Source organism: Lepisosteus oculatus, chromosome 2, assembly GCF_040954835.1.
Source record: "Lepisosteus oculatus isolate fLepOcu1 chromosome 2, fLepOcu1.hap2, whole genome shotgun sequence".
In the NCBI taxonomy this organism is placed as follows: Eukaryota; Metazoa; Chordata; class Actinopteri; order Semionotiformes; family Lepisosteidae; genus Lepisosteus; species Lepisosteus oculatus.
In genome coordinates this window covers 25,273,974-25,301,952 of record NC_090697.1, presented here as the reverse complement: position 1 = coordinate 25,301,952, position 27,979 = coordinate 25,273,974, and the positions used below count along the sequence as shown (strand labels likewise).

The window sequence follows — 27,979 nt, the reverse complement described above, 5'->3', positions numbered from 1 at the left end:
CATAAAGGGAACAAAGATTTAATAAAGAATTGCTATTTATTTTAACTTTTTAGCAAACCTGAAATAACCTAAAAAATTACAACATTTAATTTACAAAAAAAGAATGAAGATAAAACAGCTTTTACATGATGCAGTTTGTATAACACATTTAAATACAAGGATTTATGAGTTTTTAACAAATGTCCTTCTTGTTCTGAATCAGACCATCAATTTCATTGAGCAGCTTTCCCCATATAGATGGTTGTGTTTAATGTGCTCATTGATCCCTGCGCTCTGGTAATTCGTCAAAGGATTCCCAGAGGAATGGAAGAGGTACATTGACATTAAGCTCCGAATCACTGACTTGCATGTAAGGTCGCATGTTCCTGGAAAGCTCCTGAAGAAGGTTTAAAATGTCATTGTAAATTGAAGAATACTTTTGAATCATAAAATCTATGATTTTTTGAATTTCAGATGACAGGTTGTCAAGAGACATTTTGTCAAAAGCATTTTGGATTTGGACTTTGGCAAGATCTTTGTATTCATTGGCAGCTCTTTTGGCACTGGTAGACAATTCACGCATTTGATCTTGAGCTCTATTTACCAGGTATGACACCATCTCCTGGCCTTTACCTTCTACATTGAAAACCAGATCATCAACATAGTTAAAATACTCAGATCCATTTGTGTCAATTATTTCTTTCACCTCTTTCACATATACAAAAAACCTCTTGATTAAGTCAATTATCTTTTCTTCAATTTCATAGTACCGGACAGTCCATCCAACCATGTTAGCATCCAGATACTCTTCTCGGAGGGACTTCACATAAAGACTGGCTTTCTCCAGGTGTTTCACAATTATATTGAGCATATCCTCTGACAATCTATATATATGTACTGCACTCTTTAAAATGTATGTTAAGTCATCTTTGATTTTCTCTGCAGTGGGTGAATTCATGGCATCAGAGTAAATCTCCCCAATCTTGGTTCTGATTTCTTCAAAATTCTGGGACTTCAAAGTGCTGATAATTTCTTCAACTTTCTGGGAGCAAGTCTGGAGAAAATCTCGTAATTCCTGAAGTATCTTCTCAAGGCTTACCTTCTGAAGGCTCTTCATAGTTTCTATTGCTTTATTCTGGATTGCTCTTAAACCAATTTTAATTTTTTTCAATACTTCCTTTCCAGATACAGTTTGGTCAGTACCGGGCACCTTGAATTCAATACTTTTGATGTAGTTTACCAAAGCACTTGTATATCTTTCCATGAAGTCATCTACTTGTTGAATTATCTGGTCAATCATATAGATGACAGACTGAGTGGCTTGAAGGTAGAGCTCATGGCCTGTAAATCGCTCTTCAAATCCAGGCAACTGGAATTTAGTCTCCTTTAAGAATTTGATGGCAGCATCAAGCAGTTCTTTTACCTTCTTTTGATATTGTCTCAATACGTTTTTTGTACTGTCATAGAACTTGCTGCTCAAGTTCTGGAGATCTGCACTACCCAGGCTGTCAGCTGCCCTTTTATATAACTTCTTGGTCTCATCCCCAATTTGTTCAAATGTCTTGGGAAGCTCTCTATAGGATGTTTCAATGACATTTGAAACTGCTTTCCTCAGATTCTGTGCACACACACTGATTTCGACTCCAAAGAGATTACGGTGGTATTTGTCAATGCACTTGTACACAGCAGACATCATTTTGGGCACTTTTTCCCTCAGTCCAGTCAGCATTTCATAAAAAATATTCCCATTCCAGGTGGCTTGAAAGTGAAGCATTTCATGATTACGCAGGGACACTTCAGTATCCAGAATGTTTACATCTTTTTCAGGAGAGGACTGTGAAATTCAAATTAAAGGCAATTAGTACCAATATTCCAATACAACAAATCTATGTTTTTATCTTCTCTGTGTACAGTATATACAGTACATTGTATCTGAATGGAAATATACATTTTATCAAAATATATATCTTTTGGCAGGCTTATCTTTATTTACACCTATGAGCTATTAATAGTTGTGAGTAAAGTAGCTAGATAAATCCTAAGGTTCCTTTTTTAAATCATTGTGTACATTGCAATTAAAATTAAACAGACACATTGAAGTTATCCATCAAGTAACAATTTGAATTTCAAAAATGTTACTTACTGGGTATCGGCTATACAGCCTTCCATGCAATAGTTCTGGGCTTTTCTTTTCCAAAAGTAGCCCAAGGAAACCAGCAGATGTTGAAGAAATGGAAGCAGTGATTTCATCATTACGCCCTGTGTATCTTAAGCTAACATCTGCAAATGCTGGACTGGTGATGTCAACATTTAGCGTATGATGGGTTCCCCTGAAAATCAAGATAAGTGGTTTGAAAATAAAAGCAGTGAAGAGGCAAATACACAGATGTTATATCTCAACATTAAAAGTAAGATTAAAAAAATAATAATTAGGAGGTTGATTGTATTTCCTCTCAAAAGTATTTTTTCTGATGCTTTGAAACTTCACTGATGTTTCTCTTTTTCTCTGTTTATCTTGAAAGAAAAGCCAGTGAGCTCATTAATGAAGGACCCTATGACAATGGTCACATGTTACAGCATATACAGCATATGGAAAATTGAATTTGTGACTTAATTCATTCTTTTCTTCAAACATAAATCTGATAATAGCAAGAATTTATTTTTGCTGCATACCAAGGACTAAAGTCAAGAATTTATTATTGTTTTGTGTTCTAATTAAAATATGTACTGTACCTTCCATCTGGAGAAGCTTCTCTTTTCATTCTGAAAAACACAAAGAACAGAATACAATTCATATACATAATAGCGTTTTTCATTTGTTGCTTATTATAAGCAATTTCTTAGGCTATCCACCAGAGGGTATCTGTTTATTCAGCTACATTATAGAGGATCAACTGAGAGAGGGAGAGGGAAGGAGACTAAAAAATAAGTTGTGCATATGCACTGAAGGAAGAATCCTTATCGACAGCAAATAACAGAAATTGAAACCCTGCTACCAAAAATACACACCATCGGTGGTACTTGTTTTGTATCAATAAGCAACATGAACAGTTGATTATACAGTATGTACAGTATGTTGTATGGGAAACATTGATTAAAACTTCTGTTGGAAAGTTTTCAGTTGTTTAAAATATACTTTAGTTTCAGACTTTCATCAGGGACTTTATAATGAAGACCGTTTTTATTACATTGAACTGCCATGGTTGTGGCTTCTGACCCATATTTTAGACACTAAAAGTTCAACTGAAAGCCTTATCAACTGTATATTCATTTCTCCAGGAGACACAAAAAACTGAAAAGAACATGTAAAACAACAGTACAGTAAATATTAAAAAGAACTTCTGTTAAAACACACTACCTTTGATTCTGGGTGTACTCATGTTTCATATCAATGCTGAGGTCACTGTGTGAGAAGCTGGATTTTCCATTCAGGCTTAAAGCTCCATCTTGGTAAGTTGCTGTTGCACTCCCTGTAATGGATCAACACTTACTGAATCATAAATGCTAACATTCTTGAAATAAAGATTTTTACTTTTATTTACCACACTTTAAACATTAAAAAACATTTCAAACTTAATGCACATGATAAAATAAATATTTTTCTAAACATAAAGAATAAAAAATAATAAAATGGATTAGTTCTATATATTTTTCACAGTAACATTGCAAAATAAAGAAGCAAAAGCAAATCAAAAGATTATTGATCTATTTATTCTATTTATCTATGGATAATTTTTAAATAGTGCTTTACCTTCTAAGTCATACTCCAGGAACACCAGTGTTGAACTGCAAGAGGAACGGACTGATGACACCAAGGAAGGGGACTTGTTTTCCAGGCTTGTGGTCCATGATACATTGTAAATTGGTGATGCAACTTTAACGGTAGCAGAAAGGGCACCAAAATATGGAATGAAAACTCCAGCAGGAAGACTGAGTGACAGTTCTGGAATCTCAATTTTTTGCTCCGGAATTGTGATGGTTGGCAGATCAAAGTTGGAAATCTTATTCACAATACTATCCAGGTGGATGGTATTTGTGCCAACTGTGAAGGTTTTTGGAAGAGTGAAGGATGAGATAGTGATATCAAATTCAGGAACTTTAACTGAAAAGTGAGGAAGTTTGGATTTCACCTTATTAAGATAGTCTGTTCCAATGTTGAGTTTCGGAAACTTCACGTTTGGCAAATGGGGCAGTGTCAGGTCAAACGGTAGTGTGCGGATCCTTTTGGGAATTTCAATCTTTTTGAAGTCAATGGTATATGATGGTACCCGCAGAGTTGTCAAGGGAACGTTAAAAGCTGGTGTATTGATAACAGAAGGGATGGAAACTTTGTCAGGAATGTTGAAATTCTCAATTGGAATGTCAATTTCTTGAATCTTTTGTGGAAGATTCTTAACCCATTCGGGTACTGCTAATGTTATTTCTGGAATGTTGATTGTAACACCATCAGTTAGCGCTTGTACAGGCAAGGGGAAAAAATATCCATCTTTGTTCTTGGTGTATACAATGGAGGTGGAAGAGTTCAGAAACTGCAGATTTTCTTCATTTGTTGTTACATCAAACTTCAGAACATCCCATAAGCTCTTATCATAGACTGGTAGTATCACCTGCTTCAGGAAAGACACATGTCCTTGCAAAGATCCACTTACATCTAAGCGCACCTCAGGCTCATCGTTTGACAAAAGCAGATCATTAGCAAGGATATTTGAGGATATCTGCCTTTTTCCACTCCAGGTAAACTGCTGCTTCTCAGAGCTGATACTGAGTGCTAGGGATTCAAAGATGCTTGCTTGTTCAGAAAGACTGCTTGGCTGTGACACATCAATCTGAAGGTCTGCTGTCAACATTGATGGAACCAAGTCCAGTGTCGCTTTGGCTGTTTGTCTGCCCTTAGTGTTGAATAACTTGGTGACGGCCTCATTGTTGCTGGTGTAGTTAAACATTGCATAAACACGGCGTGGAGATGCTTCCAGAGCTGAGTTCTCATTTAGTTCAAAATTCCACACCCTGATTCGTTTGGCATCTACCTTTGAATTTGCATCAGTTTTCATCGTTGACCGAAGTCCATTGGCATTGAGATAGACATTTGCTTCATTACTGATGGTTCCAGAAAACTTGTGATTTTTCACTGTAGATCCATCAATCTTTCCTTTGGTTGATGTTTCCATAGAGAAGTATGATGTGAGTCCTTCAAGAGCAATGTTTTGTTCAACAGTTCCCTTTCCAGTTGTCTCAATAAGGGGAAGATTGAAATTATACTTCAGTTTGATATTTGAGGCTACATTGGGTTTAGACTTGCTGTTTCCAAGTAGCTCCTGACTAAATTCCATATTAAGAACTGGTAAACTGACTTTGGCATTTGTTGTCACAGAGGCATCCATGCTCTTCTTTGTGAGACTCACAGTGCTGTCATGAGATCCCTCAATGTTCACATGTTCTAAAGATAAGGCAGTGGCCAGTTTCAAACCTCTCTTTCTTGTCAGGCTTGTTGTCCCATCAAACTTGAATTTAAGAACTTCGAATACTGAAGTCGAAGAAGCACCAAACCGGGCTACTATGTCAGTTTGATTGTATAGCCCGGCATTTGCATTGAGAGTGATCACAGTAGATTTCAGTGAAAAATCATAGGTTATGTTGCCCATAGCAGGAATCAGGATGTTATTTTGCATGCTGGGCAATTTGAACTTAGGAAGAGTGAGCTTGCGGAGTGTAGATGGCACATGAAGAACTGGCAACTCCAATGAGGGAAGCACTAGAGTATATGTTGGAACTGAGAAACCAACCATTGGTACTCTAAAGCTAGGCGTACTGACTTCTTTGGGTATAACAAAACTAAATGCAGGCAATTCTGCTGTGAATGGAGAGACCTCTATATTCAATATTGGCACAGTATATCCAGGAATCCTGAATGTTCTTGGTAGTTTGTTGATTGAAGTATCGATTTTAAATTTTTCATACTGCTCTTTCGCTTTGTTATAGGAGTTTGTGAGAAGGATGACTGCATTATCTCTTCCATATTCAAAGTTCTGATTAAGTAATTTGATATTATCATTTATAGTTTTGTATATTGGCTCCAGGTCAATAGAAAAGGCATGCATGTCTGGATTTTTTTGATACTGAACCTTAAAATTCAAGTCAAATGACTGTCGAGTTGTCCGCAAGAGTTCCTTAAGGCCACTTTTTTCCCACAAAGACATTTCCTTTACTGAAGGAATTTTAATTGAGGTGTATGGCACAGGAATTTCAGGGGTTGTAATAGGGACATTTAAAAAGTCCAGATTGGCTTCACCGTTCATTGTTGCGTAAACCCCAATGTCATTCTCGTTGTTTCCCAGTGTGAAATTGTGGGAATACTTATACTGGTTGAACCGGGCTCCAGCCTGCCAACTCACCTGCTGAACTCCAGAATTTAGAGTCAGTGCATAGCCATTGAAGAGCTCAATCTTTCCAATAAGTTTCAGTGGGAAACTTATCTTCATATTCCCTTTGTTTTTGGAGTTCAGGACGATTTCAAATGGATGGGCCAAAAAATTTATGGAATTAGCTATTGTTCCACTGATTCTGCCAGTGAGATCACTGTCATGGGTAGCCACCAGTTCTATTTTCATGTCTGATACATGAGCTTTTCCATTCACAAGCAGAACACTGCTTTTGATGAAGGGCGTTTCTGTTTCAGCTCGAATGTCTAGAGTCGCATGGCTGAAGATGACAGATTCAGCTTCAATATTTTGTTTCATCTTCAAGGCTTTGCTATTTGTTTCAGCTGTAAAGGTTAGTTTAGCAGTGTTGACATTGATGCTGAACTGAAGGTCGCTTTTGTGAGTGCCATCATCAACGTAATCTTGAATGGACCACTTTGCACTTCCTGTATTTCTGACTGTTACTGAAACAGTTCCAGATTCCAGACGAGTGTTAACATTTTGTGCCACAGTTGCCTGACTTGAAATATCAGCTGCAGGGATATTCATGTTGTGATTGTATGTAGTGTCCATACTTGCTGAAACTCCACTCTCTAAGGAGACACGTATGTTATTAACGAGTTCAGCAGTGTAAATTTCTGTGCTGGCTTTTCCAGTAGTCTTACTTGTTCCCTGAACCGAGGAGCCAGAGAATATTAAATCACCTTGATGGTTAAGCGAGAAAGCATTGTGGTTTAACTTAACAGTCTCACTTAATTGTAGAGTCCTCATTCTTTGAGATGAGAGACGTGCAGTGATATCCAAAGTATAAGCAAGATATTCTACTGTAGATGTAGCCTGGGAGATAACAGATGCTGTGAATTGAGGATTTTTCTGGTTGCTTGTAGCATTCTGAAATTCAGCAGTTGTTACCAGGTTGTAGAAGGGAGATTTTATTTTAAACTCACCAGAGAGCTTGCCAAACGTGGGGACACTGACTTCATGAGGTATGCGTGGCAATTTATATTCTGGAATCTGAAGCATAGACATTTCAAAGTTTTCCAAATTAAGCTTTGGAATACTAAATTCAGGGAATCTAATTTCAGAAAGTGTTATCTCTGGGAATGTTAGATCAGGTAGATCAGAGAGATAGGCAATTTTCAAATCCCTGAAATAGATGTCAGGATCTGGGAGCTGGATTTCAAAATTTCGAATTCGGTCTACTACTGAAATAATTCCTCGCTTGATTTCGTTGAAGTCAATGGTTATGGATGGAATGGTGAATTCGTTGAGGATGGTAATCTCTGGAGTTGTAAATCGGGTTGGTATGCGAATTTCTTGCAATTTTTTCAGGTTGATTTTTACTGATGGGACTTCCAGATTTGTTAGAGGAACTGTAAATTCAGGCGTTTCAAACTCTGCCTTCCTCAGTGCTCGCAGACTTAGTTCAAATGATGGGATTCTGATTGTACCAATCCTGTATTCAGGAAAAACATATCCATTTTCCAGGGCTTCATTTAATGTGTCCACAATTTCTTTAGCATCATATTGTACTGCTAGGTTGTTGATCTCTTGGTAAACTTTGCTCCATTGATCTGTGATGTATTTGACCATGTTAGTGTAGAATTCACTTGCCCTCTGCAAATACAGTTGGATTTCCTTTTTAATGTCCATTGTGCTGATCCTTTGTCTCAGGTCCATCAGGTTGTCCTGAACCCGTTTTTTAAATTCAGACAAGGCTGTTGAATCAACCAAGTCTTGAATCCACTTTAGAACCTCTGCAACTTTTGTGTCTCTTAATTGTTCTAAATAAGATACAGCAGCACCTTGTATTCCCCTTATATATTGCTGCAAAGCCTCAATTTTCTGTGGTATCTCAAATGCTTGAATCTGATCATTTATGTACTTTGTCATTTCACTGATTTTTTTATTGGCATCATCAACAAATTCATTGTAGTTAAATGACTTCAGTTTTTGTAGAAGAAAGTCAATGTACTGATTCAGCTGGTTAATCACTTCCTTATAGTCAAGTTCTTTTAGTTGTCCAATTGTGTCATCCAGCTTTTGTAGAGCTTTATCTGTGTAGGCTGTAACATCAATGCTTTTAAGAGTATTTACAGCTGATTGTACAGTTTCTTTAATTTTATACCGCTTAGTCAGTAGCACTGCTTGATCCATCAGAACATACACCTTCTTGTCAACTTCATACTTTACAAGTAACTCTTTCAGTGTCGCATAGGCACTGTTTATCTTTTCTGTTATTTCATAGTCCTCTATCCAGTTTAGGATCAAGTCTCTGATGGCATCTAAAACTTTTGCAATTTCTTCAGTAGGGATATTAGCTTTTAGTTTGTTCAGGGATTCTTGAATATTTATAGACTTCATTTTATCTGTGAGGGTATCACCAAACTTCTGGAGATCAAAGCTCTGAATTTGGCTTTTAAGGTCATTTAACTGCTTTTGGATTTGTGCTTTTATTTCATATCTAGAATCTAGGTCCTGCAACCAGGCTGCACCACTTTCCTTTAGTTTCTTCAGATCATACTTCTGAATGATTTCTTCCATTCCTCTAACTGTCTTTAAAGCAGTTTTGGTGATTTCATACTTCTTGTCAATTGCTTCCAATTCATTTAAAATATACCTCAGCACATCTGCAATGAATTCTTCCACATTAGCCTTTTCATAAGCATTTTTCAGATTACTCAGGATACTGTTAAATTGCTTTTGCAGTTCAACTAGAGCTTTTTCATTGAGTTCTCTGAGTCTGTCAAGGGCTCCTTCCAGGTCTTCCAGACTAACAGTATACTCCTTTGTGAATGCAACCACCTTCCTTTTGGCTTCAGCCACCTTGTTTTCCAAATCCATTGTCTTCATGTAGTCATTCACTTGTTGTGGCAATTTATCTAAACGTGCCTTGTGTTTGCGAATGAAGTCATTTATATCAAGACTTCTAAGAAAATTTTGCAAGGACTCAAGCGTAACTACTAGGGTGTCTTTTATTTGTTCAATTAATGCAGGTAGGCTTTCTACAAAAGGTAGCTGAATGATATGCATATCCTTGTTTTTGTCATATTTGAGAAAGCCTGAAATACTGAACTCTTCTACCTGGTTAGAAACATCTCGAGACAGTCTAGAAGAGTCAGTTAGTTTCCTAAAATAGTCTGTGAGCACCTGACCTGAAAGTTCAACACCAATCATCTCAGCATTGTTGTAAGCTTGCATATCATGGTTGTATACATTCTCGTTGAGCTTTGTTTTGAGCTTCCAGTTTCCAGATTGTCCAGATGGGGTCAGTAGACCAACCAGCTTGTTTTCAAGAAGTGTTTCAACAGGTGTTTTGCTGTCCAGCTGATGAGTGGTTGATCCTCTGTAATCATGTGAATATGTAAAGGCTAGGGGCTCCGCTTTCATTAGGAATTTACTGAAGAGCTGGCCACTGTGTTTCCCATAGAAGTCAAGTTCTCCATTAGCATTAACAAGGGAATCAACAGAGAGAGTAAAAGGCATGGCTAGAGAGCGAATTGAGCTTTCAAATTGAAGGGATTTTGATTTTAAACTGGCTTCACTGCTAAACTTAGCAGAAAGCCCAGCAACTTCAATGTCAGCATGATGGGTTATCTTTGCTTCCTTAATATTGCCAATGGTGTGGTATTTAGCAATACCCGTCAAATCTGCATAACTGATTTCATAGTTGTGTCTGAGTTCCTCATTCCCCATCACACCTCTGATGCTTCCCGATAGCTTCATCTGGTAAGGTTTAACTTTGAGTTGACCTACATTGTTAATATCAGCAGCTAGCAACTTAAGATTATTGCTCAGGTCCAAGGAAACAATGAAAGGCTCAATTTCAAACTTAATGTCATGTTTGTAGGAATTTTCAGGACAAATAAAGTTGTCGGTTTTGGAACGGAAGGCAAGAGTCCATAGAGTGATTCTCAGTGAGTGCATTTGTTCTGTCTTCATTTTCTCATATGATCCTATCATATTATTTGAAAAGTCCAGGCCTTTATTGTTGATTTTGAGGTTCATTCTGTTCACTGCATTCACATTCAGAATATTGATTTTGTATATGGTGTTTAAGTATGCTTCAGACAATCCAAGTTTGCTATCCACATTGAGCTCCACTCTTTCTTGCAAAATGTCTCCCTTTGCACTAAGAGTAAGGGAAGCACCAGATCGGCCAATCCCACCATTGAAGTTGTTCTCAAATGTCAATGGGATGCACTGAAGTGTTGTTGTGCCACTTGTAGTCAAGCCATCCTGGGTGATGCTCAGGGTTGCCTTGTGAGATCCACGGCCTGTCTCGACATTGATGCTGCCATCGGTATTGATTTCAAGGCCCCGGCCATTCAGAGAACCAGAAACAAGAGCATAGACTCTGTTTCTATAATATTCAGCTTGGGATTCCGCTCTGATTGTTGCTGCCTGACTGGAAAGGGCAAGTTCCATTGTGTTGCGCAGTGTTTTGCTGAGATACCTTGCAGCTGCGTCTGACTTTAGCAAGAGGTTGCCATCCTTATAACTTAGTTCGCCGATGTGTTTAAGAGCATCATTGTGTGCATTTGTGTTGGATGTGATAGATAGCACTTCATTGGCATAGGATCCTTTTATTCTGTTCTGGGCCTGAAGGAAGGACGTATCCAGCTTCAGCCAGGATTCTCCATTTGCTTCATAGTTCCTTGGATTGATAACATATGTTACAGTGTACCATGCATTGCTGTATAGTGGTCCCAGTCTGATTGATCCATTCACAATTGCATCAGTCTTAAATTCGTAAAATGTACCAGTAAGTTCTGATGAGTAGATCAAAGATGATTTAATTCCCAAAATGCTGGAGGCGTCAAAGGTGTATATGGCTCTAGCATTAAGATTCTCATTTAAAGTACCAGCTTCAGACCAACTGAAACTTGCATCAAGGAGTTTGTGCTGCAAGGATCCTTTGACTGTATACCTAAACATTTCTTCAGAATTCACATGGATCAGTCCAGTGCCTGCACAAAAACAAAACAACAAACAAAACATTGTCTTAAAATCAGAAAAATGAGTATTATGCTTCAAATCATTGTCTTCAATAAAGTGTGAATCTAAAATCAAAATCATTAAGATGGAAAATATACAAATAAGGCGGATTTCAGTTTTTTTCTTAGTTTTTCAAAATGAAATTAGAATTATTTTCAGCAATAGTATACTGCTACTACTTGAACATCACTGGAAGTATGTTAAGATGTACAGTATTCAGTAGAGCTTCATCAAATGCATCACTGATTTAAGTCATGATGAAAACAACACTAAAGGAATATATCTATATGTATTAAATTATTAAGAAATCTTATTATTAAATTGTTGTAAAATAAACAGCTGCTGAAGCAAGGTGTATAAAATAAGAAATTACCATTTTATAACTGGTTTCACATTCACAACAGATACAAATATAAATAGAAACATATTTTACATAATATTACAGAATAAAATGCAGAGAACATAAAATAATACCTTTACCTTCTATTTTGTAAGAAAGGAGCTCAACTGGGCACTCAGCCATGACTTGATACTTTGCAATGAAGTTATGAGTGTCTGTTGTCTGATTTCCACCACTTACGGAAGCTGTCCAGTTATAGAGGTTGCTCTGGAGCCTAGTAGATAGTTCAGCAACTCCAAGAAGGGGCACACTGAGCTCATATGTTTGGGGAATGCTGAAAGAAGGAATGTTGAACTCCCTGGTAGGAATATTGATTCCCAATTTTGGCAGAACTAGTGGAGGAGAATACATAGTTTTGGGAAAATTCAAATCCTCAGAAGTTTTTCCTCCAAATGGCAGTGGAACATTGATGGTAAACTTATCTTTGTTGAACTGGTATCTGAACAAGCTGTCACTGTGGGGAGAAAAAACAGAACATGGAATAATTACTCAGATTACTCAATTCCATTTTTAAAAAGAATGATTTTTATAAATATGGTTACTAAAACCATGTATTGCTATTTTGTAAAAATTAACCCATATACAGTAAGTGTACTGTATCAAACATTTTCACTAAATCTTATATACTTAAGAAATGTATTAGTGATGTGCAACCACATTTCTTAAGACAAAGTTATAGTTAACCACATAATAGTCATGTCTTATAGTGGTGTTATATACATTACCACTGCACTTGTGGTGCAAGTGAAAATTAAATTTGTTTGGCTACTTAGGCTCAAATAAATTCAGACCATAGAAAATGGATCAGAAACTATATTGCTTTAACATCTTTAAAAAATGCTGCACTAATGTTAACACTAATGGTGGTCCTCTAGCACAGGCTCTTAAAGAAGTCTTTTTCTGGGATTTTTGTTATTCTGCTGTCAGTCTATTTGAAGCACTATAAAATGTGCAATATATACACTGCACATAAAAGCCAGTGCTGTAGTTCCTAATGGCAAACAGCAAGACCCCATGCCTAAGGTATTAATGCATGTTAGTTATCAACAGAATTACCTTTCTTAATACACAATTTTAATTCACATACAATCAACTTTGTAAAATTGTAAAGGTGATTTAAAAAAATAAATTTAGATTGCCAATTAGTATTATTACACCCAATCGTCTATTACATGTTTTGCATGTTGCAGCTCATGACACTGAACCCCAGACTTCACATTCAAGGGAAAGTGCGGAAGTATACAGTAGGCAGAGTCCGCCAACCTGCCCACCTTCGAGCTTCTTGTCTTATAGGCTGCAATTTCCCAAAAGGTCTCCAGGGGCACTGTGTCACAGACAGCTCTGAGAAAACTGGATGATTAATCCCAAATTACCCTAGGCAGCCCTCTCCCAATTGTCACTGCTGGTTAGGGAATCCTAAACTTAAATGAAGCTTAATGGAATGGGTTTATCCCAAGAAATTCTATATATTTAAGCAAGATATAAACATAAATAAAAATAGACTGTATTTGTACACCAAAATGGAGAAATTATATTATAATTTTTGTACGTCAACAAAATATGGTTCCGCCTGTCTTAAACTGTCTCTGTAGCAAGAATGGTAACTGAAAAAAAAAACACATTTTATCAACCCATAACAAAAAAAGTATTTTATTAATGTCCTTGTTTTTTTAATATAGAAAAATTCTAAATTACATTTGTAGACTCAGTCCAACTTACGATTTCATGTAGAGTTTCTCTGGGAAGGAGAAAAGGATGTTTTCTGGAATATTTCTCTTGATCCAATGATTTTCAATGTAGGGAAAATCCTTTGCCATTTTATCCAACCAGATGTTTCCTGCCTGTTGAAAAGAGATCATTTGCAAATTATATTTTCAAAAAGAAAACAAAATTTGTTGAAGCATAGTAATTCTTTCATGTCGTATTAACATTCTGTTAACCTTAAATGTAAGTGACCAACAGTCATAGAAATACTTGAATTTTGTAAAACTATAACCCCTCAGAAGCACATAGAATCATTTCAAAGCTTATTTCCTAGATGGCATTGACAAATGCTAAGAATATGTACATACTATTTCTTTTATGAAGTTAAATCAAATCCTTTTGTCCACCTTTTTCATGCTATAGAGAAACACTGTGTTGTGGTTTCTCAGGTTTCAGCAAATGCGATTTAAATGTCTGTTTGGAGGGCTTGAACTTCCAAAGGGAAATAGCATTGAATATCAAACTGAACCTGAATGAGGCATGAAGAACGATTTCTTACATTTCCAGACTGCATTATTGAGAACGAACTGTTTTTCATATTGGGATATGGTTAATAGAGAGAAATGAACTTTTAGTATGATTGTATCAAACTTCAAACCCAAATTTAAGGAACTGAGGGTTGAAGTAATGTATCCTGATTTTACCACCTTTTCCACCTCTACCCTACACATCTTTAACCAGAAAGGATGCATTGTTTTCTAACCTCAATTGACTTGGAAACGATGTGACGAAGCTTCATGTCAGTCTTAGCCACTTTTTGTTCCAGGATGTCATCAACATACTTATTCAGGTACTTCTGGTACTGTTCAGGGTCAGGGAGAAACTTTGTAACCTCTGAGTTCACATCTGACTTCAATTCAATCTCCACTTTGTTATCATCTAGGACAGGGAGAAAGGTACTTACAGTAAGTGACAACTATCAGCCACATCCAAACTTCATATTTTTCTATCAAAAAGATTAACACTCTGTAAAATACAATACATTTAAAAGAAGAATGGTGAACTCTTTGCGAGGAAGGTTAAGGAGATCAAGTTTTAAATTATTTATCAATTCATATTTTATATACAGTATATGCACACTATAATTATATGCTATAATTTAATGCAATGCATTAAAACACAATAAATTATAGGAACCAATAGCATTTATTGCATTTCAATACTTCTCAGTATATTTTTAGAGCAATGTCACAACAAGGTACGTGAGGAGTACCATATCTGAAGGTGGCTCTTTGCGCGGAGGAAGACTCTGGGATCTTGACAGATGAGTCAAGCTGCACGGTCAGTCCACCGCTGCTCTTAATGGTGGCAGTCGTAATAGCATCAATTTTGAGCGAAGGGATCGTCAGCTGGCCCTGAAGTAGGCCATCCTTCATTCCCTCAAGTCTGCAAAAAAACAAATATCAGTGCCAACAGTTCCCCCTAACACACACACACAAATGTGTGTTTTGGGCTGGAACACTCAGGCAACAACGGAGAAGAGGATGCAACTCCCTGTTTGAGCTATGCTTCTGAAGTGTTGTGGGAGATGCCATTGACAGTGTTAAGAATGGCTTAACAATATATATGACATACTGTACATAAGAAAATATTACCTTGCATGGCCAACTAGTGACAACTCTGGGACTTTCTTGTTTGTGACATCGACAGTGAGAACATACGTCTTCTTTCCCTTAACCATGGCTTCTGTGTTGACCCCAAGTTTAATCCCGGTTTCAATATCATAATCTGGTATTTGGAGGTCACTGCTCATGGTCATCTTGTTTCTGTTGTACTTCAGAGTAACTGAGGCTTCTGAACTTTGAGATCCTTGGTCCAAAGAAGACATAAAGTACATTTTAAAAGATTTTTTACCCTAATAGTTTTTAGTAGTTTACACTCTGAGCATTATACTGTATACAGTAATATGAGCTAAGGCAGCGTTCTTCAATCTTTTTAGCCTCATTTGAGTTCCAATAAAAGTACAGTATAATGGAAGAAAAAAACATTGAACTCATCCATTATAATTATGCCTCTGTGGCTCTGTATGTAAGGTACCAGGTCAGTACTGTTGAACAGAAAAACCAAATAGTTTTTTCCGCTTTCACAGAGACACGTACCTTCTGCTTGAAGAATTATTTTAACAGTGTCAATTTTTTGACGTCCTTCTCTTGCGACCTCATAGCCAACTGTTGCAGAGTATTCTGTGACTTCTCCTGTGGGCTGAACCTCCAGAGCAAACCTACAAAATGTTTCACGGTCATTTCGGGATTTCATTTCCTTGGAATTACGCAATTGCAAACCATGAGTCATTTATTTTTTGATAAGTGGCACAAAACATATTTTTTAATTCTCAGATTTTTTAGAAGGTTTTAATTCCCACGTTATTATCATAGATCCTTGTAAATACTGTAACTACACCAATCTATAACATGTAAATGACAGGTGTATAGTATTCAGCATGATAACTCTCCATGTTTGCACATAAAAAAGGAAATATTTCCTGCATGACATCTCAAGTTTCCACGAACCTTGTTTCTCCGGTTAGTGGATAGTATGGAGCTGAGTCTGTGGAGCTGGCATTGGAATAACGAACAGTGGTGCAATACTGCAGACCAGTGAGCAGGGGCCTGCATGTTACAGAGTCAGTTCTGCTTTCCACCAGAGGAGGCACTATCTCAGTCTGAGTGGAGGACACGGACAGAAGTTTGTTGCTGTAATTAAAAAACAGAGAATGATCAATAAGTAATCATAAACACGGGTTCAATTCCGTTACAATGCCCTGAAGTTTATTTTAACGAAAGCAGACTAAGCTAATGTTGGTGATATGTGAAGCCTACCTGATACTGAAGAGCTGGGTGGGCCCCTGAGGTGCTGGAATGGATAATTTGACTTGGTTTCCTTTCATGGTCAGTTTAGCATTAAATGCACTTTCATGGTAGATATTGGTGTGCATCTCCACACCGGCTGTGTTGAACTCTGGGATATGAACGCCCATGTGTGTCACAAACTCTACTCCCACCGATGGCATGAAGCTCAGTTCTTTCTGTGGGTGAAAAACCATTATTGTGAGAAATGACTTCGGAAATATCCCCATCAGCTCTACACACACTTAAAGTCTTTTGTCTCCTATTCCTTTAAATCAGAGGTGTCAGCTGTATTGTTATTAATTTATCCTTAGGTTTACTGAAATGTAACCAGGAATGTATTTGTGCAAAATAAGATCACTTTAATAGCCGATGTACGATGTAAAATGCTGATGCACATACTATAAAACAAAAGAGCAAAGGTTTTGTAAACCACTGAACATGAATTCATATTCACAAGACTGTATAATTTTAAAATAAAAAATAGCTTTTGATCACAATGGTTACTGCCTTTTGATATTAGAGATCAATATCTGTTGATAGAACAACAGACCCAGCCTGCATATTTGTATTTACCATTTCCGGTGTCATTTTCAGACCACCCTTAGCACCAGGAGCAAAAACTCCAGACAATGAGAATTTCAGTGGAAAGCCAGTAGATGTAGGGAGGGAGAATTCATTGTCCATGAAAATGTAATGAGCAAAAATCTCATTGTCTGTGCCAGATAGCAGAGATTTGGCAATCTAAAACAAAAAGACACAAATACTCTGTTAATGCATCAGGTTAATAGAAAGCTAATTAGATATTTGTTGTTTCATATTTCTAATAAGTTTAAAATGAAATATGAAAAGTACTGAGAACTTAGTATTCATTTATATACTGAGAAGAATTAAAAACATCAGATGCTTTTAGTTTCATTTCTCATTTTACATATTTGAAATTTGAAGTTTTGAAATTTGTTTAGACAATTATTCATTACATTTCTATCATTAGTCAAAAAATAATTTTGACTACAAGTTAACATATCACGCATTATTACAGTATGTATAACTAAACACGCAAAATCAAATCTGTTGGTATTTACTGCGGATTTTAAAAATACAAATATTTTTGATGTAATAAATCCCTGTAATGAAGAAACGTTCATGCATGTAACCTTAAATACGCTAGGTAGGTGTACTGATATGCAGATCCCATTTATCTCAGAAAACATTCTTCCTACAGTATGTGGTAGCTCCCAAGAATCTATTTTATGATTCGAATTAAACTACACAGTACCTTTGAAGGGACTGTTGAAATGGATGTTGCAAGCGTCTCAGCCATCTGTACAACGTATTTCAGGTCACTAGCTTTTATGTATCCAAGTTCAGTTTCCATGATCCTCAAGTACGCCATTGCCTCGGGGGACTTCTGAGATTTCAAATCCTTCATCAGCCTGTTAAAGTTGCGACTCACTTCCTTCACAATGTCCACTGGGATCTATGAGATATGAAAATAGAATTATGGTAAAATTTGGAAAATTAAACATTAAGTGCTGGGTATCTGGGTATTAGAGGACAAATTTGTCTTATACTGTACCTCTCTCTTTACTTTTTCGCTCTTCAGAGGTGCAACCCAGTTCTTAAGAACTTCATTGACTTTGTCAGGCATCTTGTTTTCTGCCCAGTACATTGCCTTCATTGCACTGTCTGGGAAAAACCCCTTCTCTCCAAATAGGGCATCAATGGTTGGTTCAAATCCATTTCCCTCAAGGCCAACCTTTGCGTGGAAAGAGAGAATTAAAATAAGGTGCTTGCAAATTGAATCCAAAGAGGATATTTAAACCTGAAGAGTAATATAAATTGGTTTGTGCTACAGTGCTTTTGCTGTGCTTCACTTTAGAAAAGCAGGCATATTCAAAAGTATCTCTCGTACCTCGAACATGTCAATGTTGTATCCAAAGGCTTTAAGTGTAGTCTCCAGCATGACTTCCCTGGGCATGTAGCCACTTGGATCAAAAATCATGTTTCCTTGCATACTGGCTTCAAGAGGTTCCTCTTGTAATGGCATAGATGAGGAAATCTTATAGTTGCGAGAGAATTTCCTTGAGCCCTCGACAACTGGTACTTCAAAGCTTTTGAGAGCTATTATTTTTTCCCTTAGTCTGTTGTAAAAAAAGAAATTGGGTTTATAAGCATACAATTTTAAGTGAACAGTCTGTAAATTGTTTGGTGTTATACTATGTAATACTAATACTATACTATGTAATAATTTCACCTCAAAGGATAAAGTGGGCTTTAGAGATGGATAAAGGTAGCTGCTTCTTTGTCAGGTCAGTATTTTAGTGTTATTCTGTACATGCAAAATCTAGTTTGCATTTTACATTGATGATGGCAACAATAAGTATGGATATGAAAACCTAGAGTGGTTGAATATCTATTAGTGAGTGCATATAAAATACTTAAACTGGTAGACTGTTTAGAGACATAAAAAGTATCTGGAATTGTGATTTCATGGGATTTATCATAAATATTAATCCTTTCCTGGGGCAGTCTACAATAGTCTCTTCCTTGCATGTGCTGTATACATTTTAGTGCCAATGGATACCAAGTCTTGGTAAAGCAAAGTCAGTGAAACTACAGTACATTAAACTTGAAATGTCTGTAAAAACATTTAGTGGGAGATGCAGGATTGCCTTGTATCGTCTTGTTTTTTGCCTTGTGAGTTGGAGTGCGCTTACCCCTGGACAGAGGGCTCCTTGGAATCCAGAATGTTGGTGATGTGGGAGGCAATGAAGTTTCTGACTTGCTCATTCTTCTCCTTTACCAGCATACGGGTCAGTTTGTTGAGGTCGGAGGGAGAAGGGTTTCTCATGAGCATCAGGTAGGCAGCCACTCGCTTCTGAACAGACCCACTCATATCCTGCAGGGTCTGAAGAAGAATGCTGCGCACCTGAAAGATAACCAAAAGTACTTAAGAATGGTTGCAAATGAGTCTATTCATCCCATTTCATCAAAATAAAATTCCTGAAATATTTTTTTTTTATTTGCTTTATTTGCTCATTTTTTTTAAAATTGCTAATCACCTTTAAGATGCATGGATGGGAAATACTAACACATTTCTGAAGTAAAAAATGTTCATGCACTGATTGCCTGTTCTTTTCTTCAGTTGTATGATTTCTTTAATAAGGAAGATCTCTTAAACACTTTTAGTTTTAGTGACGGGTACATTCACTGGAGTATATTCAATAACCAAGGAATCACAAAACAAAGGTATAGGCTTTTACCTCATCAGTAATGGTCATTTGCCTGAAAGCCTGGATAGCTGCCTGCTGAACAGCAGGTGTGGTTGACTTATGTTTAACACACTTGAGAATAGTGGATTTCAGTTTAGGGCTTGCTGCTTCCATTGCACCTCCCATGTTCCCAATTGCCTGGAACCAAACAAGAATTTAAGTTAAATTCAGCTTTGCATGTTTTTAAGGCAGACATAGACTCAGCAGTCAGTTCTGGGGTTTATTTTCTGACTTGTTGTGTCCTTGTTTTTGTAAAGTGAAACAACGTTTTATTTTCCAGTACACGGCTCACATCCAACATTAAAGTCCAGCACATTGCCGAAATCCTTTACTTAAGACATTTGAAATTCCTTTTGTTTTGAAGCATTTTAAATAAAACCTTTTAAAAGAAAAAGAACACAACATTATGACGATTCACGTATAATAACAACCATTCTCGATATTCCATCAACCAAAATGCAATTTAGTTTTGTAGTTAACTTTCAGTCTTCCTGCAAATGAAGCCAACATGATGAACAGGCAGTGGAGCCAGTGCAGTGACGTACTGTACAACAACAAGTGAATACACACCCGCAAAGTCAGGTAGGTTTGGTCCTCATCGCCTGAGCAATCACTGCCAAGCATGAAAGCCATGAATTCCGCCACTTCTGTCACTTCAGGTGTTACTTTGCCTTCATTCTGATAAAACCTAGAAAGAGTAAATACATTTCAAATCTTTAATAAATGTAAAATTCAGTGTGTACCTACAGATACTGTTTAAAATGCTTATCGTAACAATAATGCACTCATTCTTCCCATAAGTTTTTATTGTTGTCACAAGCTGCAAGCAGCGACATCTGGTGGCACATACTCATATAAATAACTACAAAGAATTCATAGAAAGATTGAAAACAATTTTAAAATTTGACTGAGAAAGAGAGCTTTAAAACACTGCTCTGTTAATCATAGCCTGATATTAGGCATTTTCTAAGCTGTATATTTATTACAATTTTGCTTTATTGTAGGCACTTCTTATGTATAGTGAAGAAATAAAAGGTTGTTCTGTTTACACTAACATAGTTTTGCTATAGCTTAGTACAGCTGCATCTAACCTTTACATAGTTTACATTGTCAATAAGCCAAGAGACATGACTTAAATTATAAGATTCTTGTTTGAATACAGCACCAGTTATTAAATGGCTGTTAACTTTTTTATTAACTTTGTGTAATGGATGTAGAAGAATCATGACTCACTTTTTGACACTGCTGCTGAGACCATAGAGCGTGGCCCTGCTCTGCCTGTGCTGAGCCATGCTGAGCATTTCTCGGACACGCTTGCTGCAGGGAGAAGAGAGCAGCCCCAGGGCATAAACGGCTGCGTCCACTGCGATACCTGAGGAATCGGATGTCCTCAAAACCTGGAGCATGGCACTGGTGCACTCTGGGGTTCCACATTGAGGCAGGGCTTGCATTGTGATCATGCTGGAAACATAAGCATATCAATAAATCATCCATCCATTTTCTTAACACTTTATCCAATGCAGGGTCCTGAGGGAAATGAGGCCTCTCCCGGAAAGCAATGGGAGCAAGTCAGGACACACGCTGGACGGGACACCAGTGCATCACAGGGCACACACAGACACACACACACACACACACACACACACACACACACACACACACACACACACACACACACACACACACACACCAGGGCCAGTTTTCCCAGAAGCCAATTAACCTTCCAGCATGTCTTTGGACTGTAGGAGGAAACCACTGATCACTGGGATCCAAAATAAGAGGACAACATGTTTAATTAAGCACATTTTACATTTGCCAATATGTATGTTGCCAATATGCCAATACTGCATGTGTTGGGAAATTTAAAATTCTGCAGAATAAATTGAATAAAATTAAATTGAACATACAGTACATACATGAATTTAATTTAATTAAAGCGCAAACCACGATTATCATGACATTGATATGATGCAAAACCTACAGTAAGTGACTCAATTCTTAATTTCATGAAATTCCTGCCTTGTCATTTCTCCACCAAAAACCTCAGCAGTCTTTTTGACACAATAGTTTTACGAGTAGGGTTACATAGTTTACCTTGATATCTCTCCCATTTCCTTCACCATTGCACCCAGGGTCTCATTTTTTAAAGCTCTCAGCTCAGTGACAAGCTTCTGGAAGAGACTAGCTCTCTGCTGGCGTTGCTGTGTCTTGGGAAGGTTGCTCAGGTCTCTGAGGATAGTGAGGACAGCGTCCTTGCTCTGAACAGGGGATTTGTCATCAGAGTGCTCCATGAAAAGACTTCGAGGAAAGGCATTACCTAGATACAGGGACATCCAGCTTAGTCAGTGTCCGACTCAACCCTGCTGCTCTTCCAAACCTACAGATATTTTATATTTAAAACCTTTATTTTCACCATCTTAGGGGATGTGGGGCAAAGCACAAAAATTAACAATATATTAAAAATTAAACTAATCTAATAAAAATGTATCTCTGTAATAATTTGTAGGGAAGGGCAAATTAGACAGGCTTCCTCACAGCTAAAATGTAAAATTATAGTTTTACCTTCTTCAAAAATACAAATTGTGTTGAGAATTTGAAGATAATTTAATTTTTTTCTTCAGCCTACACTTTATTTTTCAAGGCAGAACTATCATCTGCTAATTATGTTGACTCTTTAAATTACTTGATCATTTTACAATTAATTAAAAAAATGTCAGTCCTTTTTCTAATTCTCTTTCTCCATAGATAACTTGCCTGCTTTTATTTTATACTATATTTTATGAATAATAAACAATTTAGAAAACATTATTTTAATCTTTTTGATTATCCTAAGGAATAAGGTCCCTTTTCATAAAAAAACCCAAGAAATAACCATTGAATGTGGGTATAAATAATTATTCAATTCTTACTTTCAGAAGGCTCAAAGATTCTGTTGTTGATCTTGGTTGAATCTTTCAGAGTCAACGTTTGCTTCACATGTGATGAGATTCCATGTTCATTTCTGTTTTTGAAGACAGAAATATTGGAGAAACTTAGAACTAGAATAGAGCAACCAGCATTTCAAAGATGTAATCTCTGTTGAAAGCATCCTTTCTGTTTGTTTCTAGGACTTAACTTACTTGTGAGAGAATGGTAAAAAGATGTATTTCTCAATACAGGTAGCTCCAGTCACATGTTTTCTTTTAGGATCAAATTGGTAATTGCACGTCTGGCTACTGCTGATCAGATTTGAGAGGGGTATATGCTGCAAACAAAAAAGAAAAAATGTAATTAACAGATAATCTCAAATTTATGGTTCTAGTTTTATGTGTGATGACCAGCTATAAATGCCAGTTAGATACCATTTTCATGCCTTTTTTATTTAAGATTGGAAAAGTCAAATACGTCTGTAACAGACCCACCCAATTTGGAATGGCCTATGAAAAGCTAATCACGTGACCCTGGGGAGAATGAGATCAACTTTGAACCACTGGTCCTTCAACACATCATGGGCAGCACAGCGCATTACCAGAAGCTTAGAACCGGTTGGAGAAGACAGCTGGAGGGGTCACTGTTGCTAAGAGCCAAGAGAGACCTGGATGACAGATTTCACCATACGATCTGCTGTATGCAGGAAATTGTACGTACGATCAGTTGGACAATCCTGGTTACAGCTGGCTAATGAACCAGGCTCGAACCTGTGATCATACAGTTCAACCCACAGTCACAAAGCACCGTAACATCATTTAAATACAGGTTTTGTTACCTGATCTAAAAAAGAGTAGTTTATTGGATTCCTAAACAGAAACAGAATCCATATAAATGTACACTTCACAGTTATTTGTCTTGTTTTCAAATGATGTTACATGTGTACGTATATTGTACATTCATACATACAGCATCTTACAGTTGCTAGTTGGTGTTTTTCTTTGCATGGAAAGTACAGTCCATTAGTTTATCATAAAATAATTTTTATAATGAAATCAATAAGTAACATCCATTAAGTAGTTTATAAACATACAAAGAAATGTGGCACAAGAATTCTGACTCAAAGTCAAATGCCTTACCATTCCAGAGATAAGAGCTAGTGGGCTTGTATAGTCTTGTTTGGGGTGGAAGCGGTCACATTCACTAAGGTCTCTGGTGACAGTCACATCTGTGGCTGAGTTGGCAGTCACCACACTTCTGCATTGACCATGCAAGGTTTGCTGAAACAAAATACACATAAACATAGAAGAGCAAATGTAAGAAAGATCTAATATACATATATTGTTTTTCCAATATTTACTAATAATCATATCAATCAAGATGATCTGAGCCAACTATCTATCTTCAATTGTCTTCTTATTATTTACTTGCTAAACAGCACAGCACGCATACTTCATAAAATGTTTTTACAACACCCACCATTGAATCTATTATTATAGTGTGCTGCCTTTTCTTGTACTTTGCTGAAAAGGAGTCAAAGTAAAGTTTTATATTTAGTATTACTATTTATATGTTTTGCTTGTGGAATGCATAACAGAGTTTGGTATTAGTGCAATGCTATTTGACAAATGCAAATCTGTAGTTTGTATCTGTATCTGTCGGTACAATTTTTAACCAGCATTCTACACAATTCAATACCAGAAACCCAGATAGTGAAGTCAGAAACATCAAATGGACAACGTTTGGTAAGAGGAGATGACCCATTTGTTGTTTTCTGATGTGATCGATACTGAGCATATCCTCAATAACAAAATGCTCAAGTGGGATAGATGTGTTAAATGGCCCTCTCTTGTTTATTACTGCTCTTATGTTCTTATAAGTTGCCTGATAATAAAAACAGATTACCCTTCTGAAATTGGGAAGACATTAAAAATGAGATGTGACAGCTACATTAAGCAAAATGCTCAAATTAAAATTACATTAACTAAAAGTGATGCTGTTTGTCAAAGCTTTGCTTACCATGTCCTCATTCTGCTGCTCGTTGTCTGCTGGGGCCATGAGGGCTGAAATGATTCCTCTCTTGATATTCAAAATATTGGTGGGCTCTTCACTCTTTGGGAATAGAGTGACCTTTGTTCCATGCTCAATTTGGAACATCAGGATGTTTCTGGAAAGGTTGGAATGAGGAGTGTTAACACAATGAAAGTTTAAACCTGACTCATTCCAATGTACCTATTTTCATATTGCTGTAACTGTGAACAAACCTCCAGGTGGCTTGAATTGGATTAACTTTGTCATTATTATAATCATTATCATTGTACAACAACATGAATAGAATTCCAAAATCATTAATTTACCAAATAAATACTTTATAACTACATTCATTCACTGCTGTGATCCATCGTGGCACTTTTTTGAAAATATCCTTCTTCTTTTAATAGTATTAAAATTACATATCATAAGTATTTACACAGTCATGGAAAAAGTCAGCATATTCTTAGACATATTCCTCGGAAAGGCATCAACTAGTCATATGACCAGTTGGATTCCATGTGTTCATGGGACTTATGAAGGATGCAGTGGCACAGGATTTTGAGTCTTACTTCTCCATAGCAGACTTGAAGGCAGCGGCACTGGGACTCTGACTGTACACCAGCCTTCCCTGAGGATCAATGAGCTTCACCTCACTCAGGGTGCAGTCTGTGGTTCGCATGATGAAGTTACATGTCCTTGGGACTTCCAGCTCTACCTACATGGGGAGACAGAGACAAATCACATTGCAGACAGATGAGGCCTGATTGTGCTGATCATTGTTTAGCTTAGCACGGTTTTCAACGCACACCTTGTTGAACTTTGCTAAATTAAATTTTAAAGTTGAATCAGTTAATTGGTTAAAACAGGTTTAGATTGACAACAGTGGGAAAAGGAGGGAGCTGGAATGTTGCTGCTCCTTTGATTGGCAATTTTATTTTATTTTTCAAACTAAAAAAAAAAACATTTAAAATATTTAAAATCACTTAAATGATGTATCTAAAGAACCTGAAGTACAAAATTACAAGAGACAGAACACAAAAGTATTGCTTCTATTTGCTTCTAGTTCATTTTGCAGTTACATGTCATTAAATAATTGTGATATGATTAAATTAAAATATAAAAATCTCTATAATGGACCTACCATGCATGTGATTCTTGGTCCATTCCTGAGGTTTGCTGTGCCAGTCACTCCATTTTGACTTTCTGCTTCGTATCGGTATACATATTTCTTCAAGTTCTTAAATCTTGTTGAAACTTTTAAAAATACAGATAAATAAATCAGGTATAAGCAGCTTCAATATGGCAAATGAATCATATCTATAGTCGGAGCAATACAACAATTGCACATTCAAGCTTATCCAAGCATATTCAAGTTTATTTTGTGATTTTCTTTTATATGTAATTTGCATTGTTTCCAAATGTATGATATGGAAAACAAGTTTAATAACATTTACTTTGCCAAAATCTTTATGTCACGCTGTCTACATAAAAAAATACTCTAGATCAGGTCACAGTACAGTTAAAGATTCACATGGGGGCGTCATTGCCATATTGTTCTGTATGTCCAAAGTTTCATAAACCTGAGGCAAACAATTTTAGTTCCAAATCATCACTTGTACACTAGAACTTTGAACCCTTACTGATGGACAGATAGTTCTGCCAGTTTCTTGAGTCAACAACATCCTGTTATGATATACCTAGAAAAGAATCTGTAGTTCAAACACTCCATTTCAAAATGCTTAAAATCTCCTCCAGCATTTCAAAATCCGCTTCTAATGGTCCTCAATTCCAATACTTTCTTTCAGACTTCTTCAGACAAATTTGCATACAGGTTGAAATGTGATTGAATGCATTAGGTCTCCTAGGTCTTTCACGGCAGCATTCCTGTAGTGTTTTATCCAGTAATATTTAATTTAATGAAAATGAAGTATGTCACTGAAACTACTTACGTAAACAGGTTGGACTTTGTTCATCAGTACTCTCATTATCTTGTTCTATAAAATAAAATACCCGAATAAGGTTTTTCGTAACTTTTGAAGATGCAGCATTATGGTAATAATTTCATCAGTCTACAAGCTCCTAATCTTTAATTGTATGAATATGAATATAACTTAATATTAAATTAATCATGAAAATCATGTCAGTCTACTGTATTCTACGGTTATTCTGTTTCAACAGTACATAAATAACAAGTAGCACAATTACAATATTTATTGAACATCCATTCTGTGTATTTCTAAATATTAAATACCATTTATATATTAAATATTATATCATTTAGAAGTGATAATTGTGTCACTCTATTTTATTCATTTATTTTAATGTGATATTCTTAAACAATGCGTTTTAAATAACATCAGGTTTAGATTACAGCAAACATTTTAGAATGATATGTTTCTTAAATTCAGTTAAAATTGATTAAACACAAAGTACAGGGATGTGAGAAGCGTTTAGAAGTACGCAGAAATGTAGGCACTTGTAATTGATGTATTTCTGATAAGTGACATGAGAGCCATTAGGGAGAGCAGGTAATTAAATAAAATCCGAGTAAAAGATGTGCAGGTACTTACGTGCAAAGGCATAGGTGATCAAGAGCAGCAGGAGAGAGAGCTTTGGGTCACCCATGATGGGTAAGAAAAGCTCCTTCCTTTGTTACCCTTCAGCTACCCCAACAGCCAGACTGCTCCACTGCTCCAACCCCTGTCTTTTATAGTGCCGTGCAGCTGAGGCAGGCTCTTCGGCAGATCAATTCAGGTTGCAAAAGCTTCATGCTGCTCCAAAGGTCAGAACAAGCAGCAGGTACAAAGGCGACCAGCTTAATAATCACAGCTTCTAAAACTGCCAGGCAGCATTGGACTCACTGGGATTAAAACTTGCTTTTTTATTTTAATTTTGCATATGTATATTTTTCCTTTTAAAACAGCTTTGGTTTAGGTAAATGGGTACTTTTCAACATGTATTTTTTAGCAAAATGGCCAAATGAGCAGGAAGAAAAAAGAGACCAGAGAGAGCATCTTGATCAATAAAACAAACATCCAAAACCAATAATATAGACTGTTATTTGCTGACTGATTTTACTTTTTTTTCTTCTGTTAAAGGACAGTTTTAAAGGATATGTCTTCCTAAAATGAATTGCTTTCTCTGGGCAGAATCACAGAAATCAAAATATTGTTGTTTTTTTTTTCCTTTCAGTTCTGCTAAAAGGCTAATTCATTGATTCTTCACCATGGATTGTGATATGAAGCTGTTTAAAAAAACTTTAAAATGACTTGATTTACATAGTTATTTGAAAGACTAAAATGTTTCAATTAAGTGCAAAGATGTAAACTAGTGCTTTCATTTAAATGTATTTATCTA

The 27,979-nt window shown here is 36.6% G+C and overlaps 1 protein-coding gene across 1 annotated transcript; it reads right to left on the bottom strand.

The window, feature by feature from the left end:
* Positions 1-17: 17 nt before the first annotated feature.
* apoba (apolipoprotein Ba) lies at positions 18-27,314 on the bottom strand. Its single transcript, XM_015357022.2, has 30 exons — positions 27,193-27,314; positions 26,572-26,616; positions 25,764-25,876; positions 25,192-25,337; positions 24,608-24,755; positions 23,728-23,868; positions 22,801-22,925; positions 22,591-22,682; positions 21,776-21,998; positions 20,915-21,142; positions 20,252-20,369; positions 19,673-19,819; positions 19,127-19,338; positions 18,322-18,550; positions 17,986-18,165; positions 17,686-17,886; positions 16,983-17,150; positions 16,380-16,585; positions 16,071-16,253; positions 15,660-15,781; positions 15,156-15,369; positions 14,774-14,946; positions 14,264-14,439; positions 13,516-13,637; positions 11,877-12,250; positions 3,731-11,368; positions 3,338-3,449; positions 2,713-2,742; positions 2,123-2,309; positions 18-1,813 (listed from the first exon to the last, which is right to left on the bottom strand). Exons 1-30 carry the CDS (start codon positions 27,245-27,247, stop codon positions 257-259), a joined length of 13,665 nt encoding a protein of 4,554 aa, XP_015212508.2. The 5' UTR covers positions 27,248-27,314; the 3' UTR covers positions 18-256.
* Positions 27,315-27,979: the final 665 nt, after the last annotated feature.

Excerpts from the sequence above, each read along its gene's own strand:
- apoba (XM_015357022.2), bottom strand. The coding sequence starts at position 27,247 with ATGGGTGACCCAAAGCTCTCTCTCCTGCTGCTCTTGATCACCTATGCC. Across the intron at positions 18,166-18,321 it reads ACAACATTGACATGTTCGAG|GTTGGCCTTGAGGGAAATGG; the intron begins GTACGAGAGATA and ends TTCCACGCAAAG. Across the intron at positions 2,743-3,337 it reads GAGTACACCCAGAATCAAAG|AATGAAAAGAGAAGCTTCTC; the intron begins GTAGTGTGTTTT and ends TGTGTTTTTCAG.